The 10,869-nt window shown below is 32.5% G+C and overlaps 1 protein-coding gene across 1 annotated transcript in view; it reads left to right on the top strand.

Moving 5' to 3' along the window:
• The first annotated feature begins 660 nt into the window (after positions 1–660).
• The window catches only part of LOC106649284 (2-oxoisovalerate dehydrogenase subunit alpha, mitochondrial), a 29,104-nt gene continuing 18,895 nt past the window's right edge, over positions 661–10,869 (top strand). Inside the window, exons 1-4 of the mRNA XM_014366604.1 lie at positions 661–856; positions 5,001–5,111; positions 6,032–6,227; positions 7,506–7,667. Of these exons, the coding sequence (XP_014222090.1) occupies positions 788–856; positions 5,001–5,111; positions 6,032–6,227; positions 7,506–7,667 (538 nt within the window). The 5' untranslated portion in view covers positions 661–787. The remainder of the gene's footprint in view (positions 857–5,000; positions 5,112–6,031; positions 6,228–7,505; positions 7,668–10,869) is intronic.

The raw sequence follows: 10,869 nt of genomic DNA, 5'->3' as shown, positions 1-10,869 counted from the left end.
TCTTCTACTAAATAAGTATAAATCTCAACATTTGTACACAACTTCAATTGAGAAGCGTAGAAAATTGAGAAAAAGATTATGCTATCTAAACGTGCACTGATTTCGTGCCAAAAAGCGTTACTTATGGCACTTGCATCGTAAATTACTATTTTTACAGCACTACAAGCCTAAAAAATAAAAAAGTTTTTTTTTCTAAGTCCACAATCATTTTGTTTTTTTTAAGATCCTGGAATTATTATAAATCTTATTAAAAATTTTATTTTTTAAAATACATCTTTAAACGTTCATAAATTCCCTTATAAAAATTTCCAATAGGATCCCGCGAAATTCCTATTGGAATCCTATAGGACTCCTGTAGGAATTTCGCGAGATCCTATAGGAAATTTTTATAAGGGTTATTGAATATTTCGCCATAAAAATTTTAAACATAGCTGAATGCGTACTTGATACCGAAAAACATTCTCCTCTATTTAATTTTCTTTGTATGAGAAAATGCTGGATAATAATTAAGCGTGATTAATGAATACACATATTATATGAATGCATTCATAAAATACTTTAAAATTTTGAATTTACCACGCTAACTGAAAATGTATCTCATGTTGCTAAGTGAGATAATTGTTTTTTTATATTATCGTAAATATCTCTTGTTACTTTGTTGTTACTTGATTCAATGAAAGATTCTTTTCTCTTTTTATTAAAATTAGATTTTTTTGGTGTTTTAAGAAAGCTTATTGATTTAGTTAGAAAAATTTAACTAAATTTAATACAATCTTTTTAAATTAAAATGTATATCATGTGTTTTAGATCTTATTTAAACAAATGCACTTCACAAATTCTGATGGGACGAAAAATAGTAAGTTGAGCAAAGTCATTCAAATCTTTTTAATAACAATCATCTTTTAACTGTATATTCATATTAAAAAAATATATGATGTTTTTAAATGAGGATAAAGAATTATTTTTACTGGTATAAAATAGTTTACAGGTGTAAAGTTTCTAAATCATAGAAAATAATTATAGCCTGTACGAATTCCATCAGTATGAGTAAATTAAATACAAATGAAAAAAATAAAGTTTTTATCTATAAAAATACATAATACAAGATGGATGATTTATAATTATAAACAAACAAAAAAATATAGAGACAAAAAAGCTAAAATAACAAAGTGTAAAGATTACAACAAATTATTTTTATGATTCATTTAAAGTAAATACAGTCTCTTATTACAATTAATATAAATAAAATTAATAAATCACTACTATACTAGGATTCAAAATTTTGTTTTAATAAACATCTTGTTGTAATAAACATTAAAAAAAACTTGATTGGAATTGAAATTGCAATTATGTAAAAAACTGTAAATTACAATTATGAAAAGTAGACTACTTTGACATTTTTTCATGTATCGAGTTATTTTATAAAATAATATATAATCAGAAATTATTTTTCTTACCTCCAAAATTTTTTTAAATAAATATATGCAGAAACGATAAATATCCTTTGAAAAAAATTTCCTGTAGGATCCTGTAAAATTTTTACAGAAATCCTGTAGAAAATTTTGCGTATGGTATTCTACATGAAATTTTCTCAAGGAATCCTTTAAATAAAATTTTGGAAATTTAAATCAAAGTTTAAAAACGAATTCAATTTTTAGCTAAACAACTGTTTGCTGATCGCAGCACAGTTCTAACAGAAGCGCATCAAAATAAAATCAAAATTCAAGCAAATAAAAAATTTTAAAAATAAAAAGAGCTAACCATGCAGCAGAAACGTCAAATTGGAAATTCAAAAATGTCTTTAAAAAATTCATTTTTGTTATTTGACTTATTTTAAAATGTTTTTGTTCTGTGTACTTTTTTCGTTTAAAAACGTGTTTTTTCACTTGAATTTTATTAAAAAACTGTTCATATCACAAATTTATCAATAAACTTTCTTTGTAAATTCGATAATAAGGAAATGGAAAATTAATAAGCTTTTTTACTACCGTAATACATTTGGTGGCAGTGATCCAGATGCTGTGTGATTCGCCGGGTCGACTTAATGACGAGCCAAATTCTGAAAATTTTGGATGAATTCTAAGCTGCCGTTGTTACAAAGGTGTTGATTCCGCTTAAACCCAAGTTAGTTGTGATAGTTTGTTCGTGGATTCGTATAAAAATTGACCTGATGCTTGACCGACCCAGTCGACTCGGGCAGGGTTGACCTGGTCGCTGATTAAACATTTTATGAGTAATTCGAATTTGTTATCGAAAATTCTAGTGAAAACCTTAAAACCCCTCAAATATAAAAATATAGCATATACGTGTCCAAAAATAAGGTTGTATTTGTTTTCTTCGATTGAGCCAGAATTCAGAAATATTCTTCATAAGACCAAAATAAAACTTTACCCAAAATTTGGTTTTTGCGAGACTACTAGACATTATTTGGCAGTATCAATTGACGAGCTTTATTTTATTACTAAAAATAGTTTTTAAAAAATTTCGTTTATGGCTAGCCTTGTCCCTAGAGTTTTGAATTAAACAGATTTCAGTGTGAGTATATTATACAGGGTATCACAAAAGAATGGAAACCTTTGGATATCTCGCACAGCAAGCATAATAGCAAAAATAAAAAACCTCATGTCCAATATATTTTTAGATATCCCAGTTGAAAAAAATTGCGCGGATGTCCACGTGGATTATCCACGATGATTCCACGTAGATCATACAGGGATTCCTTGAGGATCGGACATTGATTCCATGTGGATCGAACATGGATCATATGAAGAGTCCACGTACTTGAGCCTCGTGAATTTATGAGATATCCGCGATGATTTTCGATCAACCCATGTGTCTTTCCGCGGGAATCCTCGTTGATTCTCGATAAACCCACGTTGTTTTCCGCAGAGGTCCTAGTTGATTTTTCATCAATCCCCGCGGCTTTCCGCAGAAATCTTCGTGAATATACGGAAAACCTCGTGGATATTCAATTATCCACGAGGTTTTTTGTGGTGAAATCCTCGTGAATTTTAAATGAAAAAAATCGTCAGGTGATTTTTTTTTAATAAGAATTGTCAGTAATTTTCGAAATATTTACTTAATAATTTAGATTATTTATAAGATTTATATAAGATTTATTTATTTGTGAACTTTAGAGAAGTGAAAAAGTTCTCCGAGACCTGGCTTTGTGATCCGTCGGTTATGAGTCCAGCTCCCTACCACTTGAGATATTCATTGATTATACAAGAGCTATCGAAACAGTTATATTAATTAGAAGTGTGTAAGCATTTTTTTCAAGTTCTATTAAAATCTTATTATTTTTATAGTACCACAATAGAAAAACTAGTTGTACAATATGATCACAATTTTAAAATCTTACTTTCGCTCTTACTCTGGATGGGTACTAGGTACTTCTTCGAGCAGTCGTGATTTTTTGATGATCGTGAGTACCCGAAGAAAGTCATCGCAAAGATCAGTTCTTACCTAGAGCCAAAAATAGGCTAGCCGGATAATTATCTAACCCAAAAAATTCCACTACCTGAAGAAAGACGATTTGGCATCAATCACTTTCCGTAGGGGGATAAACTAAGGAAAAAGAGAGAGCGTAAGAGCAGGAAAAAACAGGTCAAACAAAAAAATAAATCGCCTAAAAAACTATTCCGACTAAATTCTAGTCCAGTTGTAAAACTAGGAATAATCTTGACCTTAATCTTGACCTCAATAAAAACCTTTTTGAATAAAAATGTTGCGAAAGACAACGAGGAAACAGCCGAGACTTCCAAAAAAGCAAACGAGGTCCTGCCAATAAAGAAAAAAATTGCCCTCGATCTTCTTATCGAATGTGCCTTATTAAACCGTGAAAACAAGAGAGACTTGGTAGCTCCAAATAACTATTTGCTAAAAAGGCTAGCTAACAATCAAGTAAAAGTTCAATTACCTAACTAATTCTATCCACTGATCATAACTATGCTAAAAGAGACCGGGCCAGCTTAGATAGATTAGATTAGACCAGGTTCTTTACATATCAGGGCGACCTCTTTGGCGTTGATCTTTTGCGCGTCTGTACAGAGGATAGCTTGGCGTTTCATTGACATTTTAATTGTTTACTTGGCAATTTATTGTTTTGTGGCTTTGAAAAGGGCCAATTCAAGTATTTTTGAAATTGCGTTCGTGACAATCTCTCTGTAAGAAGAAAAGAACAGTCAAATTGGTCGTTACTTAGAAAAACTCTCTCCAGCCGAAGCCAATGACTATTCGCTCTGGAAAGCTACCCATTTAATAAATCGATCTCTAAACTTCACTTTTCTAATACGCAAAGAGTCTGGAGAGTGGGCAAAAACGAGCGGAGGAAAAGATCTTGCTTTAGCATAGCACCTGGCTCGTGTATTTGAGTCACATGACCAAGAAATTTCGTTGACGGAAGAGCAATAATTGCTCGCGCTCCAAGTAGGCGCACTTCTCTCGAAAACTTGCCAATGCCATAAGCCAAACTGACCAGGGTTAACAGCACCATCAAAAACTTCAGACCGAAAATAGCTCTTGGCTATGACAAAATTACAGGGCTATAAACTTTAATTTAGATAAAAGTAATGACTGATTTACCAACAAACCGAATGTGAACGGGCTTGCGCCAGAGAGAATAAGAGAGAAGTTTGTCGATAGCAATCTTGTCTAAGGGCCTACATCCGTCAGTGGAAGTCGTTAAGCTTGCAAAACACAAATATAACAAAACGAAGATAATACTTTCATATGGCTTGAATCGCTTTCAAAAAATCAATCATTTACTCTGCATTCCGTCGTACTACAAGCGACAATTGTCGTATTAAAATTATAATAAATCATAAATTAACAAACAATATTTTATCAATGATCGTTAAAACCATTTTGCCCAATGGGTAGGAAAGAGAGCAACGAATAATATGTAGGTTCCAAAGTATAGACTGATAGCATGATGGAAAATTATTGAAAAAAATTTGGACTCAGCTAAATTTGATTAATAAACATTTTTTGTGTTTTAGAACATAAGAAAATTCAGTTCTTCAGAGCCTGATACTGCACTAAAATTTTTAGATTCATCGCATAATGAAAAAATTCCAACATATCAGATAACTGCTTCTTCTAAACTTTTGGTACGTATATTGAAATAAATTGTAATATTTACTTTGAGAGGTAAACAAAGATAGATATAAGTCCTTCTTTGTAATATTTACTATCCTTGTTTCTAATTCATCTACTATTATTCTTCCTTGCCTTATTTCTCATTCGATGTGCCTATAATAACTTAAACCTAATTTTCCTAAAGCCTCTTTCCATCTATGTTTTCCTTCGCCTACAGCTCCCAAACCATTCTTATCAGCCTTTCTACCTCTGCTTTTGCGCACTCCTTTTCAAATTTTACTGCCCTTCTCATCTTATTTCCTTTTCAATTTAGCAATGTTACTACACTTAGGTATTCACCCACTTTTGTTTATTATTAATTATAAATACAATTCTTCTATAGAGCAACCACGACATTTCTAGTAAGCTCTACGGTGCCACGTAAAGTCTCTGAACACGGTTGAATTAACCGACCCAATCAACAATAATTAATTACTTATTCTATTAATTCCACTTCTTTTATTTTGCTTGCCTGTGTACTTTGTTCGCTTTTAATTAACTTAGACGTGGTTAGTAATACAATCAATGCATTATTAATTTATACAATTATTTAATGTAACTATGTCCGTTACATTTTTTCATTTTCTTTTAAAAAAGCTTTTTGTAAGTTATACAGAATATTTAAGGAAAGCTTAAAAAAGCTTTCTGAAACCATTTGAGTATGAAATTCGTAAATTTTGTACAGCTTTATGAAAGTTTCCGAAAGTTTTTCAGAAGCTTCTGAGATGGTTTCAGAAAAGCTTTCATGTTGTGAGGATAACGAAAGAAAATCGAAGGTCTGTCCATAAAAATCACTGATTTCGCCAATCTAATCTGATTTATATCGGAACTATATACCATTAAAATGTATCACATTGATCTAAGATTGATTTGATGTCATCATTGATTTTAGGTTGATTCAAGTCTTCTCATTAAGATGTATCAGGCAATGTTATCAGTTAATTTGATGGACAAATTATTGTATGAATGTCAAAGGCAAGGCCGTATTTCTTTCTATATGACGAATTTTGGAGAAGAAGCCGTCCAAATCGGTTCTGCAGCAGCGTTATCGGATAAAGATTTGGTTTTTGCTCAATATCGAGAAAGTGGTAATATTTCTAATAATAATAGATTATTATTTAAATTCAGTTGGATCTATTTCCGCTATCAACGAGTGCTTTTTTTATTTCTACGTGCTCTCGAGCCTCACTGCGAGAGAATTTCGAAACAAAAAACGAGGGAATGAAGAAGTGACCAGTAGTTAAGGCTTGTCATTGCACACTATAATTAATTAAAAATAATGTACAATAAATCTAAAAAAGTTCGTTTCGGTACGATGAAAATTGACACAGATAAAAACATTTGAATACAAGCATAATTTCAATGTAAAGTTTTGTGATATTTTTTTCGGAATTGAACAAAGTGAAACCATCGCTCATTGTAAATTCCCTCCCGCAGCAAGTGTGATTATTCCATCTAAACTCTTATCCAGCAAACAAAATTTAATGTTCATTTAAAAAATTATGGTTATAGAACTTTAAATAAATAACACAGGCACACAAAAAAAATACTCAGTTCCAGAGACCGGACCCAGTACATTTTATGTTTTTGAGGTCGTTTATTCCGAATTAGTCGTCGGTTTTTTCCGATCAGATCTATTTAAGGTCATTTGAAGGTCATTTAAAGGTCAAATCATGAAAAATAGGTTTAAAAATCTGAAACTATCCCTATATAGGTTTATGAGGATGTTGAATTCAAATCTTAAGTCAGATGACCTCTACGAATGAACTTTGATTCAAATTCAGCGACTTTCAAAACATAGATGTTATATTTTTTGCATTCTTATATTGAATTCTCTAAGTTTTACCTTCAAATGACCTTGAAGGTAAGATCATAGAGGTCATTTGACTTTAGATTTGAATTCAGCATCCTCGAAAACCCACACAGGAGTTTTTTTCTAATTTTCTAATCTTTTTTCATGATTTGACCTTCAAATGACCTTTAAATGACCTGTAGTTGTCAACATTTTGTCAAAATGACCTTGAATTCGAATTCAGCGACCCTCAAAACATAAAAAATATATTTTTCGGATTTTTATATCGAATTTTCTACGTTTGACCTTCAAATGACCTTGAAGGTAAGATTGTAGAGGTCATCTGACTTCATATTTGAATTCAACATCCTAAAAAACCTATATAGGGATAGTTTGACCTTCAAATGACCTTGAATCGATCTGATGGCGAAAAACCGACGACGGATTCGGATTTAGCGACCCCAAAAACATAAAAGCAACTGGGTCCGGTCTCTGGAACTGAGCATTTTTTTTGTGTGCCTGTGTAATTGTACATGTTGATATTTCATTAACATAAATAAATTTTCAAATTAAGGTGTATTATTGTGGCGTGGATTCACTTTCACTGATTTTATCAACCAGTGTTTTGGCAATGATAAAGATATCAATAAAGGAAGACAAATGCCAGTGCACTATGGATCGAAGGAATTGAATTTCTTCACAATTTCGTCACCTCTAACTACTCAGTTACCTCAGGGTATGTTAAAACAAAATTTTTTTTAAAATACTCTATGGCATTGTGAAAAACATTTTTTAAACATTAAAGTCTCAATAAGGGCTTGAATATTCTAAACTTTTATAACAACAAAATTAGGTCGTAAAACTAGAAAAGAAATTTTTTTAAAGAAGAGATTAAGAGGCCTTTCTTATACCGCATTAAAATAGTAATTTTCGATACAAGTGCCATAAGTAACACTTTTTGGCACGGCGTAGTTTAGGGCCCGAGCGCAGCGAGGGTCCTAATAGCTGGGCCGAAAAGTGTCCCCTATGGCCCGAGTATCGAACAACATTTTATAGTACTGTGCAAAGTTCACATTTATGCCACCTTTTCCGAGCCATGAGTCGCACTTTCTGGTAGCGCGAAGTGAGGTTAGCGCACGAGCGTATACGAGTGTGATGCGAACGCAGCGGTGCCAGAATGTGCGACTTATGCCACCGAAAAGCGTGCCATAGATGTGAACTTATGCCACGCAGTGCAATAAAATTTTGTATGCAACACGTGCCCAGCTTTTTGCGCACAGTGTGCGAAAAAACAACCCTCTCGTGCTGGCATAGCCGACACTCGTGTCTTTTTCCGCACACCCGTGCCCAAAAACGCTTTTTGGGCACTTGTTACATAAATAACTATTATTCAGTTGCATGCATATGGGCTATTCCACAACAGGTGTTGCAGGCCCAAAAAATAAAGTTGAAATTAACAATTTTCTCTTCAAAAACACAATGAAAAATGAAAATTCTGAACACCACAGCCCCCCAGGTTCAGCCCTCATAGATCTGCAGGGGCTCAAAGTTGGATTTTCATGTTTTGACAATATTCTGCTTGTTACTCTGCTTTTCTGGGGTGCATATGAAAAAATTTCTATACCATGCTTTTTTATGTAAAATTTGTTGTAGAATTCAAATCTGTACTCAGGTGTGACATTCATAACCTCAAACCCCCTTAAAATTGAAAAAATAGTGTAAAAGACCAACAAAGTCAAAAAATAAATATGTTCGTATACCTCAAATCAGCCAATATTGTAATAGGTTCATCGATACACTAAAATACAACTTCCGATAAAGTTTGGTAACTGAGTTTCCATTACAGACAATTTGGTAGCTATCGAAGAGCCAAAAAACATGGTTTTATGGCATGGGCTGAAGCGTTACTCTGCGGCGCACGATGGCAGACGGATTTTTGCTGTTAAACAAGTTCACGCGCGATATTGTGCATGTGCAAACTTGTCATACTCGTCGATCGCAAATCTATACGCCACCGTGCATCATGTACGTTGCGTATCATCCACTCGTTGATCTTCTGTCCAAGCCATATCTTTGTCGCGATTCTGCTGAGAATAAAACAAAAAAAAATGTTTGATAACGTGTGTATTCTGTGTCTAAAACCTGATCAGCTGAAAAGTTCAGAGTATTGTTGTGAAAAAATTAGATTAGCTGCCAAGAAAAGAGTGTGCGAGAAATCTGATCGAGTAAATTCATTAGATAGTAAAGTGCTTTTTAAATACCATATGACCAATGAATGTTACAAAAACTTTACAAACTCGTCAAAACTTGATCGTATCGCAAAAAAAAGTGAAAATTAAGAAACATTGGAAAGTGATGACGTTGTGGCTGATACGGGCAGACTTACGAGATCTAAGTCGAATGCAACAAACCGAAATACCGAAATTAATATGTGTGTAGTGTGTGGTTCGCATAGTACCAAAATTGGAAATTTTTCAAAAATAAGTGAAAAGCTAAAAGCTGAAAATTTTTTAAAAAGTACAGCATATTACAAAGACAAAAATGATGAAAATAGTAAAGTGTCCGAACGAATAAGTCACTTGCAAAGTACTTCAGACATATCAGCAGCAAATGTATTGTATCATAAAAAATGTTTAAGAAATTATGAGCAAACGTATAGCAGGGATATTCAAAAAACATGCCAGTATTGAAGAAAATATTTGTGATAATGATGAAGCTGTATATTGTGATAATAATTCTAAACAATTATATTCTAGTAAGAAAGAAGCAATAGAGTATGTCATTGGTTCAATTATAAAAAGTGTAGATGATGGTGCAATTTATTCTCTGATGTGATGACCTTAAAGTAGATAATAGAGATGTGAAAAATTACCTAAGAAAAAATGTTGACAAGAAAATTCAGTTTTCCATTCCTTCAAATCGAAGGAAAAGTGCATCATTTTATAGTAGTGATATTTCTTTAGATAATGTGATGTAAAAAATCCAACCCCACAATATCTTGAAAGAAAGTGCTAAGATAATAAAAAATTCATTAAAAGACATTGATTTTTAACTAAATGATAAATTTTGCAACGAAGATACTTTAAAAAATTCGTGGGAAAATATTGAAATTCCAAGCGAAATACTAACGTTTTTAAGTGATTGGAAACGAAAAAATGTTTAACTTAATGGATGACGAGATTGAAATTGAAAACGATTTTGATTCAATGAATGACACGATTAAAAAAAAATCTGGACTCTCTAAAACAAAAAAATTGAAAATAAAGTCATTGTTCCAAATTATTTATTATATTTGTAAGAATGGTAGCGCACCGACTCCTTTACATATCATGAACGGATTAGCGATTCATGCAACTGGCAGAAGTAAAAGTATAATAGAAAGTTTGAATCATTTAGGAGTGTGTAATTCATATGACGAGGTATTGAGATACAAAAATAGATTAGCATTATATGCGGGTCAAAATAATACTTTTTTACAAAACCGTGCGCACGTATGTCACCGATCTTGACGCACTTTTGGTATGTTATAGTACATGGAAAAAAGGTCCCAAAAAAAAATTTTTAGACCCCCTCCCCCCTCCTACCCCCCACTTCCGGTATAAACGTCCATTTTCGATCTATATTTTTTCTGAGGATATGAAGCAAGTAAAAAATCTGAAAAAATTCATAAAAATACTGTTCTACAATCCAAACAACCTTGAATTTCTTCAGATTTTTTGAGTGCTTCAGGCCTTCAGAAAAAATTATTGAAAATTTCAAAAATCGAGATACGGCAGTATGAGCCGATGTCGTACTCGGAAATTTTTTCAGTTATTTTTCGCATTAAAAAACATAACCTCAATTTTTTTCAGATTTTTTCAGATGACCTAACGCACCTTTTGAAGCCAAAAACCGATTTTTTTGACGAAAATAATTTTTTTAGGACAGTACGGAGCCTC

This window comes from Trichogramma pretiosum, unplaced genomic scaffold (genome assembly GCF_000599845.2).
Source record: "Trichogramma pretiosum strain Unisexual culture from Peru unplaced genomic scaffold, Tpre_2.0 scaffold96, whole genome shotgun sequence".
Classification (NCBI taxonomy): Eukaryota; Metazoa; Arthropoda; class Insecta; order Hymenoptera; family Trichogrammatidae; genus Trichogramma; species Trichogramma pretiosum.
The sequence above is the reverse complement of the archived record's forward strand: the minus strand, read 5'-3'. Positions and strand labels throughout refer to the sequence as shown.